Source organism: Micromys minutus (genome assembly GCF_963924665.1).
Source record: "Micromys minutus genome assembly, chromosome: 12".
Taxonomy (NCBI): domain Eukaryota; kingdom Metazoa; phylum Chordata; class Mammalia; order Rodentia; family Muridae; genus Micromys; species Micromys minutus.
The window spans coordinates 51,069,215-51,089,036 of record NC_137981.1 but is presented as its reverse complement, the minus strand read 5'-3'; the positions used below and the strand labels follow the sequence as shown (position 1 = coordinate 51,089,036).

The 19,822-nt window shown below is 46.8% G+C and overlaps 1 protein-coding gene across 1 annotated transcript in view; it reads left to right on the top strand.

Annotated features, from left to right (window-relative positions):
- The window catches only part of LOXL2 (lysyl oxidase like 2), an 81,473-nt gene that overhangs the window by 30,087 nt on the left and 31,564 nt on the right, over window positions 1-19,822 (top strand). The window contains exons 3-4 of the mRNA XM_080926556.1: window positions 1,008-1,183; window positions 16,874-17,085. Coding sequence (XP_080782682.1) covers window positions 1,008-1,183; window positions 16,874-17,085 — 388 coding nt within the window. The remainder of the gene's footprint in view (window positions 1-1,007; window positions 1,184-16,873; window positions 17,086-19,822) is intronic.

Here is a 19,822-nt window from a genome sequence, read left to right as displayed (position 1 = left end):
AGGAGGAGGGGTTAGATACCCTTGGTAGGAGGGGCACAGCCCAGAAGGAGGGGTTAGATACCCTTGGTAGGAGGGGCACAGCCCAGGAGGAGGGGTTAGATACCCTTGGTAGGAGGGGCACAGCCCAGGAGGAGGGGTTAGATACCCTTGGTAGGAGGGGCACAGCCCAGGAGGAGGGGTTAGATACCCTTGGTAGGAGGGGCACAGCCCAGGAGGAGAGGTTACATACCCTTGGTAGGAGGGGCACAGCCCAGGAGGAGGGGTTACATACCCTTGGTAGGAGGGGCACAGCCCAGGAGGAGGGGTTAGATACCCTTGGTAGGAGGGACACAGCCCAGGAGGAGGGGTTAGATACCCTTGGTAGGAGGGGCACAGCCCAGGAGGAGGGGTTAGATACCCTTGGTAGGAGGGGCACAGTCCAGAAGGAGGGGTTAGATACCCTTGGTAGGAGGGGCACAGCCCAGAAGGAGGGGTTAGATAACCTTGGTAGGAGGGGCACAGTCCAGAAGGAGGGGTTAGATACCCTTGGTAGGAGGGGCACAGTCCAGAAGGAGGGGTTAGATACCCTTGGTAGGAGGAGCACAGTCCAGAAGGAGGGGTTAGATACCCTTGGTAGGAGGGGCACAGTCCAGAAGGAGGGGTTAGATACCCTTGGTAGGAGGGGCACAGCCTCATGCTGCAGTTATCTAAGAGAAGCTATAGTCACTAGTGTTTGCTCGTACTGTTAGCATCCACACGCAGACCAGAGAAAGGCTCTGCCAGGACTAAACATGACTTCCATCCTAATGGTGCTCAAACTACCACCTCCTCTGATCACACCAGCTGCCTGTCCAGACAAGGGAACTCCAGTGATCTACAATGAGATGGGCAACCTCATGTAAGAAAACTAATAGATAGTGACACACACCTGCCAAAATCCAGGGGGAAGTCCATGTAAGGCGTTAGGGCCCTTGCCACCTGAATCTGCATTGGCGGGAAGCTTACCTTCTCTCCTCTTCTCCCCGCAGGCCCCATCTGGTTAGACAATATTTACTGCACTGGCAAAGAGTCCACCCTGGCATCTTGTTCCTCCAATGGCTGGGGTGTCACTGACTGCAAGCACACAGAAGACGTTGGTGTGGTGTGCAGTGAAAAAAGAATTCCTGGGTTCAAATTTGACAATTCGTTGATCAACCAAATAGAGGTAAGTGCGATGCTTTCTTCTTTTTTCTCTCTTGCGCATATGGAACCCAGAACCTGTGTATACTCAGCCTCCACATGCCGTCAACAGCGTCTTCACTTGAATGTGCTTTCTTTTCCTTGCACATCATATGTCTTGCCTGCTTGTTGAGTACTGGGTATGCGTGGGGCTGAATACCAGCTAGATTCGATGCAAGGACAGGTTGCAGGGTTTCTGGAGATAGATACCATTACGTCACGGACATACATGCCCGTACATCTGTCTGTGTACCACATGTGTGCCCAAGGAGGCTACAAGAGAGCATTGGAACTCCTGGAACTGAAGTTACAGCTGGTTGTGATGCTGCGATGTCGGTGCTGGGACCTGACCTAGTCTTCTAGAAGAGCACCTAGTGCTCTTAACTGCTGAACCATCGCTTTGGCTCTGAATTTGCTTTTGAAAAGAGACTTCAAATTTCCCCCTTTAGGCTCCAGATGTCCCCAGACTGTGCCCTAGTTGTTATGTGTTCATGACTCCTACTGCCCTGCTCCTGTTCCCAGAGCACACAGCACATGCTAGAATTGGGTCCAGTCTATGTGGAGCATAGAAAGAGTTCCCATCCTTCTCTTGACTGGAGCTTAAGCCCACATGCTGGCCATCATCTTCAAACATTGTCACTCATTCATGATAACAGGAGCACCACAGAGTCCATGCAATTCAGCGGCTGAATGCCACTCACCACGCTTTGTTTTTCCGTGGAACTGACACTGAGGAGTATGGGCTTGTGCAACCCAGTGTCCCAGAACTCTTCATGCCTACTCTATATCCCCATAGCAAACAGTACCTCTCATCCGTGTCTCTGCTCTCTGATGAGCCCAGAAGCTCCTAGAGAGCAGTTGCTAATCTTTATCACTGTTGCATCCAACATAGAGAGCTCTAGGTACCACACGTGGGCAGATTCCAATTTCTGCATTTCCTTCTCCCTAGAAATTCAGGCCTCAGGCAGAGAAGCACCCAAAATCAAGCATTAAACTGTACCATCAAGAGACACAGACATACGGGCAAACATCCTTCCATGGCACTGGCCTGCCTCAGCAGACATTGAGCTTATTAATGGCATCTTCAGTTGTCTTGTGTTTGACTAGAAGAAGCTTGGGACTATCCACTTGGAGTGCTGAGAGAATAGAGGTCCAAGCTTTGCGCTAAGACGATGTTAATGGTGCAAATTGAAAGAAACAAACCAACATATCAGTTAGTTTGAGGTTGTGAGAAAATAAGATTTATACTCCACTAGCAAAATAACAACAACAATAAATAATCCCGGAGAGGGAGCTCTGTGAGCATCCTTTCCATATGTGTTAACTGACCTCCTACAGGGCTTCACGCATGCTCACCATTCTACCAACTGAGCTGCATCCTCATCCACGAACCATGCTACATAGAAAGCAGAACCCCACTGAGATGGAAGAGGCCTAGGCAATCCGGGGCAAGGATGCTGGAAAGAACTTCCTTATTCTGGAAGTGCAGATGAGCAAGCATAGTACTCAGCTTCGATATTTGTTAGAGGAAAACACATCCATCATGACTGAGGACTCCCATGAGAAAGGACCAAAAAAAAAAAAAAAAAAAAAAAAAACCCACAATCCGTAGTTGCTGGAAAGACAGAGCATATGGCATGAAAAATGTTGGAGCATCATACCCGAAGCCGAGTGCACAGAACCTGGTGAATTTGCAGTCACCTGGAGGGTTAGAGAGCAGACATCTACCATGACAGGCTATGACAGGCATGGCTTTTGAATTGCATGCTTTCCTAAAAAGATCTCCTGTCATGCAGACCAGTTTGGTGACACAAGCCAGGAGGAGGCTACCTTGTCTAGCCACAGACCCACAGGAACAAACCCTCAGTCAGTGAGCTGTCCTCCGGGACCTCCCTTCCATGTTCACTGAAAGTAGGTCATGTTGGTCCTGGATTCAAGATGTCTAAGGGGAAACCCTTGAGTTGCGGGAAGATTCCTACATGCTGGGTTTAATGGTTAAAGCTCATACAGCTCTGGTCTGACCAGGAGCCGCCCAGACCACCTACACTGGATGTTTGTGGGATGCTGAGAAGTTTCTCCAGAATGCCTCATGTCAGTAGCTGAAGTCATGGAAGCATTCCTCTCTGCTAAAGAAATGGCCCCTATTAAATAATTGTGGATGAGTGAGCCATGGATATAGAGTTAGATGGTATTGTTGGTCATTCAGGATTCCCTGGAGAGCTGATGCCTAATTTTGTATGAGAACAGTGAATAATGTCTAGTGATGTGCCCTGTGCCTCTGTTCCTGTCTATACATGAAGCATGAGGAATCTGCCCGGGAGCAGAAATGTGAACTGAATATACCGAAAGCTATCAAACTAGGAGGGATTGCCGGAATAAAAGAAATGAAGATTTAGGAAGACCGCACTAAATTCGAAGTAAAAGGTTCCAAATGTGACAGCTGTCTACTTGAAATGTAAGGTGTGTTATATTTTGAGGCCAAAAGGACTTTAACTGGACAGGCCAATATTCAGGTGAAAGAAATCGGGCACAAGAGTACTGTCCCAGGGGAGCAAATGAAAGCCACTGATGTTTTAATCCCGGCAAGCGCTGTGTCACTGAACTCACTGCCTCCGTTCTGGGTCCATCTCTTAACCAGGTCAACACAGGAGGGGCCAAGAGACATGTCTGGAAGCCATAGCCTAGGAGGGAATGAAGTTTTTTTTTTTTTTTTTTTTTTTTTTTTCTGTCAAGAGGAGATACTGGGGGAGGCTCTGTCAGTTCTTTTCAAATATTTTGAGCGTTACCATGGAAACAAATGTTTACAGTTTATTCCAACTCCCAGAGAAGGCTAAGACAGAGGCGGATGGATGGTGGATGGGATGCAGGCTTCAGCTGAGGCAGTCCCCTGCTCCAGACCCATCTTCTTCTGTGAGCTTCTTGTTCAAGTAGAAACTCTCTGCCCTCCCACCCCCCGCCACCAGAAATATTGTAATCAGATTCCAAATGGGGAAGGGACTGAGACTGTGTGATTATAAAACTCTAAGCTCCCCCGTCACTTGGAAGCTATGGATGAGCATTCGCTTTGTGTTAGAGGCATCTACGAACCAAATGGGCTATACAGGTGTGCATGTGTGTCAAGGTGTGCAGAGAAATGACGACAAACAGTATGTGTGTTGTGTATTTGGGCCTCTCCTGGCTTCTCTGGCCTCTCACAACCTTCACTTTGAAGCTAGCTATTGATCTTACAGACTCACTAATTGCCTGGAGGTCAGGAACAGATCTCAGTGTGATAGATGACCCCCCACAGATTTTCATCTCCACGAGAGTGTTCCATAGATCCCCCAAGAAGAGAGCGGAAGAAAACTGCACCAGTTTGGATGAGATCTCCTCGGCAATGAATGTCAGAAGCATGCCCTGAGAACTAGGATTTGCCAGCTCCATCCCTAAGAACTCAGTGGTTAGAGTTAAGGTTAGGGTTAGGGTTAAGAGTTAGGGTTAGGGTCTAGGATTAGGGTTAGGTTTAGAGATAGGGTTAGGGTTAGGGTTAGGACCTGGACTAGGACTAGGGTTAGGGGTTAGGTTTAAGGCTAGACTTAGGGCTAACAGTTAAGGCTAGGGGCTATGGTTAGGGTTAGCAAACTCTAATTCTTAAGTTAGGAAAGTATTGAAGTAGATCTTAGTTGTCTTCCCCAGACTTCTCTGTCAGCTTGAGATACCTTTGGGACTCCTTGACAGTGAATTTCTTTCCAGTGGAGTGGAAAATAGTCCCTTATTTACCAGAAAGACTCTCCAAAGGAGGAGTCTACAGATTTGGTGCTAAGGGACTTGGTGACCGCAGCCAGAACAATCCAGAACAATAGAAATGTCAGTGTCCACGGTAACAGTGCCTCTCTGTCATTGGCGAGATTGTTTCAAGTATTCTTGGGGAGTGCGGAAAATCAGATGTGTTCAATAAAAAAGAAACCCTTATAGACTATGAAGGACTTAGGAAGAACTAGGTGACCAAAGGTCAAACGTCGGGAGGGGCATTCCAGAGGCGTGAGTCACTAAGTCTGGAGCATTTGGTAGAATTTCTGTTACACTGTCAGTTTTCTTGGACACCTGTGTTCACTCTCGACATCCTTCGGAGCAGTGAATGGCTATACGGCCATTTTACTGCAGAACCCCACTGAGCGCATGTCTGTCCTCTGTCTGTACCATCTCAGCTTGCTGTAGATCCTTAGCTTCGGACCCTATAGATGAAGGCGTGCGTTTCTAAGTCTTATGGAGACAAACTTAGGACTGTGTCCAGAATGGCTGACCTCTCTTGGTTCACCTGATAATCACACTGTAAAACATCCATCTGGCTGACTATAGTGACAAATGAATCATGGATCAGTCATTCAAACATTTTTTAAAAATAAGGTAGGTGGGAGCAAAAATACGACATGTGCAATACAGACATTTTTAAATACAGAAAGCAGAGCCCCCAGCAAACCTCTCAGGACGTCAGGGCCTCTTAAACCAGGACACTTTGTTTCCTGTCTGGTGGCTGGAAAAAGCATTAGATAAGGAGAGACAGCAAATCCAGATGTCCGGCGGAGCAACCCTGCAGCTGGTAGGAGTTCCCAGATCACATGCTTGTTTCTACAGGGCTTCTGCCTGGGCCTGTTAGATCAGGAACTGTGTGAGTCTGCAGTGTTCATTGCCTGCCTTCCTTGCTACACATTTCTTAAACAAACAAGAGGTTGGTAGAGTGCTTGCCTAGCATGCACGAAGCCCAGGGTTCAACTTCCCCAGCGCCACATAAAACTGGGCATGGTGGTAACGTACGCAGGACAGACCAGAAATTCCTAGGCGTGGTACTGATTCTGTAAAGGATTCCCTGAGCCTCGGTATCATCACTAAGACAGCCCAGGATATCCTGACTTGTCAACAGAGGGATGCTGCAGAGCAAGAAGGACACTTGGCAGGCTAACCTTCTTCTGGAAAGATGGTGGGGCCTGAATAAGCCCCTCCCCCAACCACAGGGACTGGGCGATGAATCCAGGTTTTTATTAGTCACTGTCAGTGCCAGATGTTTCCATGTCTCCCTCCCAACCGCAGCCTTATCTGCTTACATCTGGAAGTCCAGAAAATGGTCTCTAGAGAGACTTCCTGCCAAGAGGGCACTTCCCAGCTGGGAGGTTTTTATTGCCTCTGATCTCGGCACCGGCGCAGAGGGGGGCAGATTGTGTTTAAGAAAGGGGATCAGTTTCCATCCGGGTGTAGTTTGGAAGATTCCATATAGCTTCCCAGCTGGGTTTGGGAGAACTGAACAACTTCCCTCCTATAAAAGAGAGAAGGTGACAATGGTGCTCTGTGCCTAACTCTTAGGAGATGAATAGAAAGGGTTAAGCAGGACATCCTCTGAAGGGCTGAGCTGGCTGGACAGAGGTGGTTCTCTGGGGTATCTTTCTTTTCCACCGTTCTATGAGCATTCATGGGAAGACATACAGGGCCTTACTCTGTGTTCATAATCTGTGCTTTATTCTCTGAGAACCTCTATGTAGCTGGGACTTTTGGCTACCATAATGTACCCAAGAGGATAAGCTGTAAGGTACCCTACTTTCCTTTCGACCGAAAATAGGTCACCCTGTCTGAAAAGCAGAGGGTGTTTATGTGGCAAACAGAACCAAATATTTGAAATCGCGCAACTTCCAGCAAAACTGGAAACTTGATTCTGGTGGGTTGCCCGTGCAGCTCTTTGCAAAGCCTAGATACTGTTAGAAAAGGCCACCTTCGTCACTAGACTCTGCAAACATTATTCTTTGCTTTCGATGTAATGAGCACACAAGTGTATGCACTTCTAACTAAGAGTGCTGTGGATTGGACCGGTACATTGAATGGAGGTTTGGAGAAGAAATGAATGGGAGAGGTGGCGGGAAGATTCGAATCTGTGGATAGGCTAAGCTGAGTGGGAGGAAACCACTCAGATTCTGGGTATGAGGCACTGTTCTCTGAGCCTGTAGAGTAGCCTAATGACTAAAGTATGACACAGCTAGTAGAGGCCAAGCTGGCTCTGCCGCATGCCCTAGAATCCAGGTACATGATTCATGCTGGAAGATGAACGCCGAATCTCTCCCTTCGTCACCATAAGGCTGTTGTATAGGCTCATTCTTTCTCTGAGCCCCAGGCTAGGCACAGGCATGAGAAGGATTGAAGAATAGATAGTCTTGCTCTCCATGAGCTTACAGTCTATCAGTAGAGAAAGATGACTTCAGAACTCATTGCTTTGTTGCCATGGTGATGGTTGCTATGGGCAATCAAAGGCCCAGCTTAGAACTTGCTCAGTCTGTGGCCTCAGAACCCAGGCAAGGTGAGAGAAGCTACTGGGCCACAAGGGGTTGGTGGCTGGAGCAGGTGTCTCACCAGCTTCCTGCCTGCAGCAGGGCTTGGCCTGCTCTCTAAGGAAGCCTCTGTTACCTGCACACATTCCTCCAGGCTGGAAAAAATGAAAGCATTTTCCAGCAGCCATGCAGAGCTCCTGATTTATAGGAGGTCTAGCCAGACAGCCAGCTTGTTTCTCTAGTGGCGTCAGTGTGAGTTCAGCTCTCCACACCATCCTGGCTGCATCCCCCTCACAACCAGTTCAGTCCAGCACAGAGCTGAGCAATGGAAACCACAGAGCCGGGCCTGGTGGTACAAGGCCTGGGATCTCAGCTCCTTGGCAGGCTGAGGAAGGAGGCTTACAGGTTCAAAGTATTCCTGAGCTGCAGAGTAAGTCAAAATCTGTCTTAGGCAACTTAGTAACACTCTGATTCTCAAGAAGAAGTAAAAAAGATACATAGATACATAGATACATACATACATACATACATACATACATACATACATAGGTAGATAGATAGATAGATAGATACATAGATAGATACATAGATAGATACATAGATAGATAGATACATAGATAGATACATAGATAGATAGATACATAGATACATAGATAGATACATAGATACATAGATAGATACATAGAAAGATAGATAGATACATAGATACATACATAGACATTACAGAGACAACTTTCCTCTTGTCTTTGTTTCACTGTCACAGTCAGAATGCTACTAGCAACTTTTTAACATCTGAGTTTCCAATTTGATTGTGAGTGTTGGATAATTATACTTTAGGCAGATTCTTCTAACAACCTTCACAGACAGTGCCCACCTGCCTAGTCTGTCAAAGTCTGTGCTGAGCATCAGATTATGTGGGATAATTCAGCTCAGTAACTGTGTGTAAGATCATAGGAGGAAAAGGGAATAAAAGGTGGTGTGTGTGTGTGTATGTGTGTGTGTGTGTGTGTGTGTGTGTGTGTGTGTGTGTGTGTGTGTGTGTGTGTGTATAGAGGACAGATGACAACCTTCGATGTTGTTTAGATGTTGTTCTCCATCAGACACTGTCTACTCTGGTGTTTGAACAGACTCTTATCTTGGTTTTGTTGGTTAGGCTAGACTATCCACCTGTCTCCACCTCCTCAACACTGGGCTCATAGTACTTACTTCAGACATGTGTTCTAGGGAATCAAATTTGGGTCCTTCTGCTTTTCCGGGAAGCACTTTGCTAACTGAGCCAACTCCCTGGCTCTACTGTGTCAGATCTTAGGAGAAAAGGAGATGAGATGTCGAACAGCTTGGGTACAAGAGGTGCAGATGTTCTCTGGATGTATCCATAGCTCCCATAAGAAGTGCATGTGCTATGGCAAGAGGCAAGGACTGCCTGATTGTATGTTAGACGTTGAACGAAAACTAAAAAGAGCCTAATGATTTTCTTGGCTTTGTGTCCAACATATTTAGCTAAGATGTACCCTTGTTACATCTTTTAAAGGAACATCATTGACTAAATTAAAACATTTTTTTCTGTTTGTTTTCTACTAAGGGCCTCATACATGCTAAGCAAGTGCTGTACCTGTAAACTATGTGCCTGATGTAGCCTTCTCTTCCTCTTCCTCTTCCCTGTCTCAAATTTCTAATTTTAAGACAGGGTCAATTGCTAAGGCTGGCTTTGAACTCTCTTTAAAGCCCAAGCAAGCCTTGAACTTGCAGCCACCCTTTCTCAGTTTCCTGGGTATTAGGATCACAGGTCTACACCACCAGACCTATAAAAAGATGAGGCATAGTCACACTCCTATTGAGAGATAATATCTTATGGAAGGATAGAAAGAAAGCAACACAAAGTGTGTGTGTGTGTGTGTGTGTGTGTGTGTGTGTGTGTGTGTGTGTTGGCCTGATGTAATTGTCATCTGGGAGACTCACTGATAAATAAACTCATTTTTCCTAATTCTTTCTGAACTCTTGCTGACGGGATCAATTTAGCTGTTCTGGCTCAATCTCTCCAAGCTGACTGATTCAATCTGGCATCTCTCACCTTTTCACTGAATCTCTCTGCTTGACCTCAAACTAATTCTGGAAATATGTTCTAATCTTTTAGCTCCCTCTTGTTGCAGGAACCTCAAGACTGTGAACTAGAAAAGGCTGTTTCTTGTTGTGGTGTGGCTCAACCCTAGCATGCATTTTTACTCCGAAAGCTTTTTGTACGCAGAATTAAATAAAGTCAACCCTAGGTCAAAAAGCAGAGCAAGCAACCAGTAGACAAGGAATGAGCAAAAGAAAACACAGGAAGTAGAAAGAAGGGACATTGAGTTGATGGGTATTTAAGATAGTGTAGAAAAAGGTGCATTTTCCCTCTGGAACATTGGTGGAGTAGGAAGGTCAATGGTGCACTTTCTTTGCCTCTATGAGCTAGCAGACCTTCACCTCAGCATCTGGCTCCCAAGTTGTTATTAGTAAAATCAAACGTTTGTGATTTTGTTTTTGTAAACATAAAAACAAACAAACAAACAAAAAAAAAACAGCAACTCTCTGGCTTCAACTACCTCTGTTGACCTGCACTGAACTGCATGAACTCATTAACAAACTCAGCTCCACTACATTGAGCTCACTTCACTGACTCCCAACTGACTCAACTCCCAATTCACTGACATGGAACTGAACTTTACTACTCTCCCTGCACTGCTCTTAAACAGCTTTTCTCCTGAGACTTGGGCGTATCCTATCTCTGACTCATTCTGTCAAATCTTTTTCTGATTCATCACCTTGTCTGCCCCTCAATTAGATGTTATTGTTTGAGATTAAGGGTGTATACTAAAGGATTCCAGCTTTAGAGATTAAGGATGTGTACTAAAGGCAGGTCTGCATTTCAACCAGCTCACAGCAGACCTAGATGGTCTTTGGATGTGATCAAAGCAGCCATGTTACTGGATTTAAATTCCTCTACAGTAGCCAATATAAGCCAAGGACTAGCTCAGATGAGGGCATCAGAAAGCAGATACTGGAGGAATGTTTTAAAAAACTCAAATCTAAATGGGTGAGATATTTGGGGCATTCTGAAGAGATGACTCAGCCAACAATTGTCTCACAAGTGTGGGGACCTTGGCCTGATCACCAGCAATTACATAAAAAAGGATAAACACAGAACCCTGTGTTTGTAATCCTATGCTGTGGGATAGAGAAAGAAGGGTCCCTGGGTCTTGCTGGCCAGTTGTTATAGCTGAATCAGCAATTTTCAGGTTCAGTGAGAGAGTTTGTCTCAACAAAATAAGGTGGAGTATAAGATACCAGACTTTGACTTCAGGCTTTCACACACCTGGCAGCAAACATGCATGAACTCATATACACTCGTGCAAATAAATGTTCTTAAAGACTGAGAAGATATTTGGGGCAAAAAGAGTGCTTCAAGAAGAATGTGGTAAAGCTTCTGTCTCTACTAGCTTTATGACAGCAAGCAGTTTGCATGACCAGTTGACCTGTGTGTATCACAGGGTCTTATGCAGGACTTGGGACATAGTTACTATCCTATAAGCACATATGAAGAAATAAATGTATATGTGGGTTAATCAAGCAATCAGTGGTTTTTGCTTTTTTTTATTATTTTATTTACTTATATCCCAAATGTTGCCTCCACCACCCAGTCCCTCCTTTCAGAGTTCTTCCCCTATCCCCCTCCCCTTCTCCTCTGAAAAGGTGTCCCACCCCACACCCACCTTCCCTGGGACATCAAGTCTCTATAGGATTAGTTTGTTGGTCTCCTACTGAGTCCAGACAAGGCAGTCCTCTGTTACATATGCCAATCAATTTTTTTAAAACCTGATTGTTGGCTGGGGAGAATTGCAAGGAATGGCTGAAGCCAGTGCCCTGGGGAAACCCAGGAGTATCTGAATAATTCACATTGGTCATTGTGAATGAATGTAGCAATAGACTGAATCAGAGACTGTCCATGAACTGGACTAGATCTCAGAAGACATCTAGGGACTGTGGTGGTAGAATTTTAATGATCTGTTTAAATATCCACAATTCTCCTGTGTCTTAGTTAGGGTGTTACTGCTGTGAAGAGGCACCATGACCAAGACAATTCATATAAGGACAGCATTTAATTGAGGCTGGCTTATAGGTTCAAAGTTTTGGTCCATTATCATCAAGGTAGGAGTATAGGAACATCCAGGCAGGTATGATGCAGGAGGAGCTGAGTTCTACATCTTCATCTGAAGGCTGCTAGGAGAAAACTGGCTTTCAGGAAGCTAGGATGAGGATCTTAAAGCTCACACCCATGCCCACAGTAACATACTTCCTCCAACAAGGTCACACCTACTCCAACAAGGCCACACCTCCAAATAGTGCCATTCCCTGGGCCAAGCATATATAACCCATCACATCATGCATAACTGTTTAGGCCACAGAAGTGCAGATGGGAAATCAAGTAGAGAAGATGTGGTATTGCTGGGGCCAAATGGGCCATAACAGTGAAGCAGAGAGCAGAAGAAAGTATGCAGGAGGTCTGCAACGTTGGGCAGGACAGACTCCCTTGATGGTCCCGTCTGTATAAGAAAAAATTGTGGGTATCTGTGTTGGTTGGTATGAGATATTGAGAAGGGGGTGAGGAGACATGGGTCTGAGTGTGACTGCCCACTTCAAAAAGAATAGTCAACTAAGGCATGCTGCAGGTCTTTCAAAAGCAAGATGCAAAAACACATTCAGAAGAAAGAACAGACCAAGTGAGCAAGCGTTCCCAACCAATGGTATGTCCCAGGAGGATGTTTGTATAATGACATTTTCTCCACTCTGTCTGTAGCCCTGGAGTGAATTCCACTAAGAGGTTAAATTGTGGCTTCTAGAACAAAAGGAAGAGATAAGACACCAAGCTAAGATCTGCCTGCTTCTGCAGAGAGGCCATTTGCTCACTACAGATTTTCTAGTTCCTTTAGAAAGGAGTTGGCTGCAAGCTGTGTGCTTCTTGCTTTGCCTCTTCTTGTCTCATACCCTGAGGCAGCCAGCCTTTCAAACTGGGTAACTCCTCATGGGCAGAGATCCCAGACTGCCACATTCCATAATTTACAAGTCACCAATAGATGCTGTGCCTTGTAAATGGTTCAAGGCATAAGCCTGAATGTCCGTTTCCTGGCCATTCACACTCTATCCTCTTCCCACCATCCCAGCAGCTACAGCATGGCAAGCCCCTGACCTCACTGTATCTTGGTTTCCTCTGCTGAGAATGTGCTTTAGTCACTCCCATGGCCTCCCTGAGAAATAGAAAATTAGTTCTGTAAGGGACAAGGGGAGGGGGTTCCGCAAGACCCTGGAAGAAAAGCTTGTTGAAACTCTAGACACTTTGTTTTGGGCAAGAAGACTAGCATTCAGGTAGATATCAGAGTTCAAGGCATCCCAGGTCTTTAATCTACAAACTGGATCATCAAGATGACTCGGTGGTAGAGGTTCCTTCCTCAAAGCCTGACGACCTGAGTTCAATCTGTAGGGTTATCTTCTATCCTCTACACACGCTGTGGCACGCACATCCACATGCACATTCTCAACACATATACAAACAGACAAATAACTGTAACAAAACTTTATCATATCTACAGGGGAAAAAAAACTACTTATTTTGACATTTCAAACAAACCTCTTTGGGAGCCGAAGTTCTGGGAAAAAGAAAATCCTTGTGGTTATGGAGGGATTCCACAGCAGTGAGGTAGGAGGGAGGCACTGCATGCATCTGCTTTCTAATCCTGAGGTCTCCCAAGGCCTGGGGCAGCTGCTGAGCTCACATGGGCCCTGTGTACGCGCCACTGAAGCTTGCTTGCCACTTCATTGGTCTGAGGGCAAGAGCAGCTCATCCTTCGCGTCCACCATCCTATGACTCACAGTCCTTTTTGGAACGATCTTGAACTTCTAACATACACAGTGCCAGGCAGCCCTGATGGGACCACCCAGAAGTCAGAGCTGGAGGCTAACCAGTATTAGAGTCACTACAATGCTGGACAAGAAAGGGATGTGAGCACAGATAGTATTCAAAAGTCAAAAGTCACTAACCCCAAAAGCCAGAACAGAGACAGCTCTATTCTTAGTTTTACCTGCTTAATGATAAGACTATAAAGTTGAACACCTTGTCCAGCCTCACCAGATCTTCTCATGTTTTTACCTATAATTAGGGACATGCCATTTGCTGTCCTGTAGGTTTTGTAGGAGTTGTAGAAGGGAATGGATGTAAGGTTCTGTTCCCAGAGCTTCAAATGCAGTTGACTGACACTCAATTTGCAATGGCCTTTGCCATTAAAGAAGAAACAAAACACAGAGAGGGGTGCAGAGATGTCTGGTAAGGACCTTGGACAACAGGTTGTATTTTGTTGAGTGAATAAATGAATGAGTGGGTGACATGGATGGTTCTAGTCTTAATTTCTTCTACTGCTTTGACAAAACATCACACCAAGGTGACTTAAAGTATTTTAATTAGGCTTATGGTTTCAGAGAGTTATTGTCCATGATGACAGATCAAAGGTAAGGCAGCAGGACAAGCTGAGATCTAACATCTTGATCAACAAATAGGAGACCAGAGGGAGGCACAATGGAAATGTCAAGAGTCTTTGAAACCTCAAAGCCTGACCCCAGTAACACACCTCCTCCAAGGAGGCCACACCTCCTAGTCCTTCCCATATGGTTCCACCAACTGAAGTACCTGCCAGAAGGAGGACTTGATCCTACAGGCAAAGATGGATGTTCTACCTCAGAAAAAATTAGTGCCATACCCATTCCGACTGTTTTCTTTCTTAATTGTTGTAGGGATTAAATCCATTTCTTTCTTCTCCGTCCCTCAGGTACACATATCATACATACAAACACACATACAGACCATCATATACCACCATACACATATATAAACAAAGACTTACATGACACACATACAGCCTTGTACAAAATACATACATATACAAATTCACAGAGTACTAGCTCCTAGATACACAAAGACATTTAAATCCATGAATACATAGAGACACAGGAAAATATGTGTACCATACAAGCATATACATGTACCATTATGTACCCATGTGTACATCACACAGACACACTTGTATAGATTGAGCTGAGAAAGGAATGAAGACAGTGATAGCTAAGGCTGACCCTGGGGCTCACTATTTCTGCCATGAAGCCAAAGGTCTGCCAATAGGTTCTATCCTGTCCTAAATCAAAGCATGAAAGGAGGTAAGTTTTCCAAGTATGTAAGTGTTCCAAGTAGGTAAGTATGACAGGCCTCAGGCCTTGTGCAGATAGATCCCTTGTCAGGGTGGCTGCTGAGCTTCCCAGCCAGCTATTCTTTCTCTAGGGCTCATTGCTCTCATCCATAAGGTTCTATAACTGCTGACGGCCAAGAAAAGATCTGTGAATAGAATATGTCAACTGTGCTTGCCACGGATGAATGGGACAGCCATAACTTTCCTTCTGGGCATGAGGCATCCACACTGGGTGCCAGGGCCCTCCTGCTGTGGAAAGAGGAGGGAGGGGCTTAGCCTGAGGGCTTGGATTAGACCTCAGGTCACTTCTTGGCTCGGTCCTGCCCATGTGTCTAGGTTGCACGAGTCCTTTGGGCTGATGAGAGCTGAGAAGGATGTAGTTGGGGAAACATAATGCTACCCCGGCAGCTTCCCTTCCGCTTTGCATGGAGGGAGCCGGGGCCAAATGCCATTCCTCTCGGCCACATACTTTCCACTGTTGTGCAGAACCTGTGGAGCGAGGCCTGGCTCTGGACTCTGAAGCCCATGGCGGGAGACATTAATCCCTGGGCACCCAAATAATGGCTCTGTTCAATCTCTGGTTCATTTGCATTCCGGCTGGACAGGGCACTTGGGTCACTGGAGTCTTCCTTTCCGCTCGGCTCTTACCAGCTTCACCTCTCCCTCCCTAGCCTTGTTCAGGGTGTGTCTCACCATGCACCTCAGGGTGGTCTGGGGAAGAAAATAGAATTACTAGCTTTTACGTCTGTCAGTTGTGGACGGTAGCAATAAACCACATTATTCTACTTAAGGTTTAGAGAAGAGGCTACATGGGAAGTGTTTGGCATAAACATGCTCAGCATGTTAATAGCTGTCGATATCATATGCTGTAGTCCACAGTATCCGAGGGTGACCTGAAGCTGGGGACATCGAGCGGGGAGGGAGGCACAGTTGGAATCAGCCCTGAAAGATTATGGACACCTCTAACTTAGATAGCAGTGTGTTATAGGAAAAAGAGTCCAGTTGAGGAACAAGTAGAGACACATGCTTTAGACAGGACTCTCTGGCCAGTCCCGTGGCAAATAAATGAAGGCAGGGATGCCATTGTAGACTCTTGCAGGGTATGACAGTGGCTCCAGAGGGACAAGGTGGGAGATCTCAAAGGGAGACATTCTGGATTTGAACGCTGGCCTGCTATGCCTTGGAGAAGCATAAAAAGCATCAGGGTAATTCTGGGGATCCCCTCCCCCCAGTCTTTTCTCTCCCTGTAGCCCGTAAAGGCCTCACTTCTCACACCAAGCCGTTCCAACGGGGTGTCAGGGAGCAGAGGATATCCAGGGGTGGGTACTTCCTCCCACCCTCCCCTCTACTTCCTTCAGAAGCATCCTGCCAATGAGTCCCTGTCAACCCAGACCCATGCCAACACCCTCACCCATACCAACACCCTCACCCATACCAACACCCTCACCCATACCAACACCCTCACCCATACCAACACCCTCACCCATACCAACACCCTCACCCATACCAACACCCTCACCCATACCAACACCCTCACCCATACCAACACCCTCACCCATACCTACACCCTCACTGACCCAGAAGGATTAGATGGCAGCTTTCTAGGGACTCTAGACACCAGAACCTCGCCTTGCCACAGCCAAATAATTGTCCCCAGTTCTATCTAGCTCTCAGCTCCCCAGGTTCGAGGCTCCCCAACACATGACATGCTCAACACTGGGGGTGGAACTGCTTCTTTTCCTGTAAATCCATTTGGAGATTATAAAAAGACAAAAAAGACTCTCTTCCTGGTGCTTTCATGTTTAAAGCCCACTTGGGAAGAATCTAATGCCTGTGGCTTCCCACATCTTCTTATAGGAAAAAGGGGAGCTTTGAGGGCCTCCTCAAGACTTCTTGGAGCACCCCAAGTCATCAAGTGTGCTGCCTGCTACCACACTACCTCCCAATGTAAAACAGTTCTGTGTGCCCACCGGGGGAACTTGGGTCCCTCTGCAGAGCCCAGAGAGAGGTGGGCCAGCAGAAATCAGCCTGAGGTCCCCGAGGAAGGAATCGCTGTCTGGCCCCTGTCCAGGGCCAGACTCTTGTCATAACCCCTGACTTTCCACACCTCCTTCTCCACAGAGCCTAAATATACAGGTGGAAGACATCCGGATCCGGCCCATCCTGTCTGCCTTCCGCCATCGCAAGCCTGTGACAGAGGGCTACGTGGAGGTGAAGGAGGGCAAGGCCTGGAAGCAGATCTGCAACAAGCACTGGACAGCCAAGAATTCCCACGTGGTCTGTGGCATGTTCGGCTTTCCCGCAGAGAAGACCTACAACCCCAAAGCCTACAAGTAAGAGAGCAGGGCCAGTGGAGGTGGAGCTTCCTGTTACTGGGAGATCAGTAGAATCCTAGTGAGGGGCCATTTCACCGCCTGCTTAGCCTTGCTTCTAGGTAACTCACTCCTGTGGAAAGCAAGCCAGATGACGGAACTAACATAGCTCATAGGAAGGCTTACCCATAAGGCACCAAGCGCTCCGGCCCAGGGAAAACCCACCATCAGCTCCAGCAGCCACTGGGGAATATATAGACCGTGGAAGCTAAAGTTCTGTCACGTGGACCCAATAGACTCCAATCCCTTCCGTGGGTGATTTTCCGCAGGATTAGAAAGTGTAGTTGGAACAGACATATTGAGTCTCTGGCAGGCTTTCACAAAAACCTAGCTTTCCCTTGGCTGGGAAGAGCCACAGGGACTCTCTATGCTTGAGCAGTAACTCAAACGCATTAACTGACACAGCTCTGCTGGCTTCTAGCTTGGCAGAAGGCTGTTCCTAACCTCAGTCATCCAGGCCTGGGGGCGGCCTCTGCCTCCCTTCCCCTCATCTTTTGATTCTCTTGGGCCAGCTCAGCCGATGCTTAAGTGACTGAGATGGGGGTGGGGTGGTCTGGCAGCTGGAGGCCTGCGGAGGGTCATGGTGGGCCGCACATTCCTGAAAGCTGATGTAAGACAGAAGCAGGGCTGTCTGGGGAAGACTGGAACAGGTCTGAGGCAGCCCTATATGCTGTCGAGAGAGGGTGGTGCTCACCAAACAGCTGGAAACAGGGACTTTCCTAAGCCAGCGGTGGGTCCAGTGTGCTCTGACCTGGAACAGCTAGTGCTCCCCTGAGTGTATTCTCCTGCATGTGTGTGGAAGAGAGGCGAGGTTTCTCAGTGCTGGGGGCCTCACAGGAAGTTGGGAGGGGGAGCCGCTCTGGAATCAATAACAGCCCCTTTGTGGGTATCTCTATTGTATGATGTCATCGTGGTGAACACACATCCTGAACTATCAGATATACTGTGTATTTTAGGCATTTGAGTGTTTGTACCCACTGTTATGACACACATTTTGGTAAAAGGGAGACATAACGACATCTAAAGAATCTGTTCTTCCTCTGTGCTCACATACCTTTCACCCCCATGACAAGGCAGATGTTTCTGTGGATGCTGGACCAGCAGGGACACACCTCACATCTGTCCCTTCCAAGGTCTCCTTGCCGCCACATAGCCTCTGTCAGGGTAGCTTCCTCAAGCATCCCTGATTCCCGCCCAGGAGTAAGCACACAGTCTCTAAGAAGCTGGGCAGTTTCCGAGGACAAGTGTCCTCCTTCAATCCCCTCTTTAAACCCCGCGATTATCCACAGCCTAGCGTTCCATCAGAATGCCCTATCACTTTAGCCAGGATTCTTCCTCTCCTTTTTGTAATTTATTTATTTTTGTCTTGTATGCATTGGTGTTTTGCCTCCATGTATGTCTGTGTGAGAGTGTCAGATCCCTGGAGCTGGAGTTACAGACAGTTGTGAGCTGTCATGTGGATGCTTGGAATTGAACTTGGGTCCTCTGGAAGAATATCCAGTGCTCTTAACCGCTGAGCTACCTCTTACCCCTTTTCTTTTTCTCTTTTAGCCATTTTATTAGTTTCTTTCTTTTAACTCCCTCCCTCCCCATCCCATCCCACCCTTCTGTGTGTGTGTGTGTGTGTGTGTGTGTGTGTGTGTGTGTGTGTGTGTGGTGTGCCTGCAGAGGACGGGGCACTTCGATTCTCTCTAGAGCAAGATTAACAGGCGTAGAAACCAAATTTTGGTCCTGTACAGAAGCAGTGCATGTCCCTTAGCTTCTAAGCCATCTCTCTATCCTCTAACATTTCTCTTCAGTGTGACAAAATACCAGAGTGATGCAACTCACGGAAGGAAGGAACTTTGGGCTCACAGTTTGGGAGAGCACAGTCCATCATGGTAGGGAAGGCACGGTGGAGTTCACTGGCAGGGGTGTGCAGCTGGGACTCCTCACATCCCCTGGGGATCAGGAACAAGGGAGCAGTGGAGAATCCAGGTTATAACTCCTGCAGAGACCCGCCTTCTCCAGCTAGGCCCTACCTCTCAAAACAGAGCCACTAGCAGGGGACCAAATGCTCCAACACATGAGCCTCTGGGGGACATTTTACATTCAATCCACATCACCATTACTGCTCTTATTCATTTCAAACAGCACTTTTCTGGATCTGGGCATGGTTTTAAGTGCTTTGCAGGCATTCGGTTCAGGCAACCCCATAGTGCTATGGTAATTCCTCCATCTGAATACTCACCTGCACTGAGTGATTAACCAATTAAACTAGTTACAGGCTCAACCAAAACTAAAGAAGAAATCCTCACCTGAGTTTTTAACTTTCCTACAACAGTGTTTCAATTCACAGAAAAGATGGAGCCAAAGCCAGAGAAATATGCATCTGTAGATTGAGCTGTGGGCAGAACTGGGAGATGACTCTGATCTGGGAGGCGGGTCTCTCTTCTGGGTCATTAACTCTTCCAGCATAATTCTTCCTCCAGCCATCTCAGTCCCTAACCTTCACCCACCATTACAGTAATGCTCTGGGTTCACTGTCCCCTCTATTACAGGTTGAACTGTAATTAGCAGTATTAACAAGTGGCACCTTCAGGAGGTTAGGTGGTAAAAGCTCCATACATGAACGGACCAATGCTATTTTCATGGGACTGGCTCAGTTACTTTATCATTTGGCTGTTTTTTTAAAAGGGGGGGAGGGTGCTTTTATAAA